Source organism: Belonocnema kinseyi, chromosome 10 (assembly GCF_010883055.1).
Source record: "Belonocnema kinseyi isolate 2016_QV_RU_SX_M_011 chromosome 10, B_treatae_v1, whole genome shotgun sequence".
NCBI lineage: Eukaryota > Metazoa > Arthropoda > Insecta > Hymenoptera > Cynipidae > Belonocnema > Belonocnema kinseyi.
In genome coordinates this window covers 95758847-95760987 of record NC_046666.1, presented here as the reverse complement: position 1 = coordinate 95760987, position 2141 = coordinate 95758847, and the positions used below count along the sequence as shown (strand labels likewise).

General features: G+C 34.7%; 1 protein-coding gene across 1 annotated transcript; it reads right to left on the bottom strand.

Moving 5' to 3' along the window:
• Positions 1-720: 720 nt before the first annotated feature.
• LOC117181269 (circumsporozoite protein-like) lies at positions 721-1847 on the bottom strand. The gene is made up of 2 exons (XM_033373833.1): positions 1835-1847; positions 721-1364 (listed from the first exon to the last, which is right to left on the bottom strand). The coding sequence occupies exons 1-2, from the start codon at positions 1845-1847 to the stop codon at positions 721-723; spliced, it is 657 nt and encodes a 218-aa protein (XP_033229724.1).
• Positions 1848-2141: the final 294 nt, after the last annotated feature.

The following is a 2141-nucleotide window of genomic DNA, read 5'->3' as shown; positions in this document are numbered from 1 at the left end:
TGATTATAAATGTTTAATATGAGGTTAAAATAAAATTTTCAAGGATTTTTTTTAGAAATTTGGAAAATTCCCGGTCAACAAATAAATTTACATTTATTTCCACGTTTTTCCCGGTCTCATAAAATTCATGGTCAGTTCTCGGTTCAGTGGTTACCCTGATGATTCGAATTTTTTCTTAAAATTTCTTTAAAATCCTGCAAAATTAAAAAAAAAATCTTAAAATACTTTCAAAAATTCTTAAAAAGCTTCGAATTTTTTTCCGAAATCTGCCAAAATCTTTATTTGATTTAAAATTAGGCCGTTAACTATTAGCATCAAAATTGTGATACACATAGACGTATGTATTTGGTACACGTAGACATTGAATGTTTTAGACTGAAATAATATTAAAAAATAAAATCATTTGAGTAAGAATATATTATTTTGAAGTTATTTCAAAATTGAAAAAAGTTTATAAAACTTCAGTCGAGATTTTACATTTGTTTAACTAATGAAACTTTTCTATTCTCAAAGTTCAATTTCAGTTTAAGATGTTTGGAATGAAAGTTGGACAGATTTTTATTCTAAACCTTTTGTAAAATTCCCGGTCAAAAAGTAAATTTACTGTCATGACCCGGGTTTTCCTTGGCTCATAAAATTTCCGGTCATTTCCCAGTTTTACAGGTTTGTCGGTCTAGTGGCCATCCTGCTATATTTTTCTTTTCTATATTTTTTTATTACCTACTGGTTTAATTCGGCGGGAGCTTGTGGTACTGGCGGCACCGGAAAGTAATGGTGGCTTGGTGTCACCTGTGGAGCCCAGAAGTAAGGTGGCTGTTGCCAGTAATGGGCCTGGGTCTGGGCCTGCGTGAGTTGTTGATCCTGATTTCTTATTTGAGTTTGCAGCTGCCTCCTCTCGTTGGCCCAACTCTGCTGTTCTCTCTTTCTTTGCTCTTTTAGCGTCTGAAGTTCCTTCTGAAGTAACAGCACCGCATCTTTTTGCTCTTTGAGCTGCTCCAGAAGGAAAGAGCTGATGGCGGATCCAGGGTATTGAGGATTTGGTGGCGTATTTGGCTGTGCATTTGGTAGCGGATTTACTGGCGGACCTGTTGGCGGAACTACTACCGAACCTACTGGCGGACCTACTGACGGATTTGGTAGGGGATTTGGGGTCGAATTTGCTGGGGGGTTTAGGTGCGGATTTAGAGGCGGATTTACTGTCGGATTTGGTGGGGGATTTGGTGGCGGATTTGGTGGGGGGTTTGGGGGCGGATTTGGTGATGGATTTTGTGGGGGATTTGGTGACGAATTCTGTGACCTTCCTCTCGTCGTCGGCCCCGAGCCACTAGCTGCTGGGTTTGTCCCTGATTTCTTAGCTGCTCGTCCTAAAAGGCAAACAAAATTTTATACATTTTAAATTTAAGAGAATGTACAATATATAGTAAGTCTTTACCGATATGCACTCCATTTAATAGTAATTTATTAATAAACGGAGTTAATTCAAAAACAGATAAAAAAATCATTGAATTTTTCTTAGGACGCATCTGCTTTATCCATTCATCATTATACGACTACATATAGTTTAAATATTATTTATAATTTCACGAATTGAAATTCCATTTAAACATTTTGGTTAATTTGAACGACTAAGGATATGAAAAAAGGTATTTAAATAATTAATATTAATTGATTTCGAGTACTTTGAATATAAATATTAATGGTCCTGTTTAGTTTGGACTGCTAACCACTGCGCTAAACCGACAAGTTGAAACTCTGTGAAAAAGCCATCCTCATAAGCTACCGTTTAGAAAAGTTAAAGAACCAAATTTCAAACTCTCCTTTTCTTATGATTTACTATTATGCGACATGATGGTAATGTAAAATACACGAACTGTTTACAGAAATATCGATACCATAATTTTTAAATAAATAATTTTAATCGATTAAAATTTTTTCTTGGCGAAATATTTTTTCCGTCGTAGACTACTTTACAACTTTTGGCAATGACAGGAAATGTAATTTTTCATAAACATAACAAATTTTTAAAGACCGAACTTAACAAAATTTCATCGTGAACTTTGACAATTTTTCAATAAAATCTTTTTATCTTTTGTGTAAGATTTGTTTTTTACGTGGAAAATTGAGGCTTGACGCAATAAAGT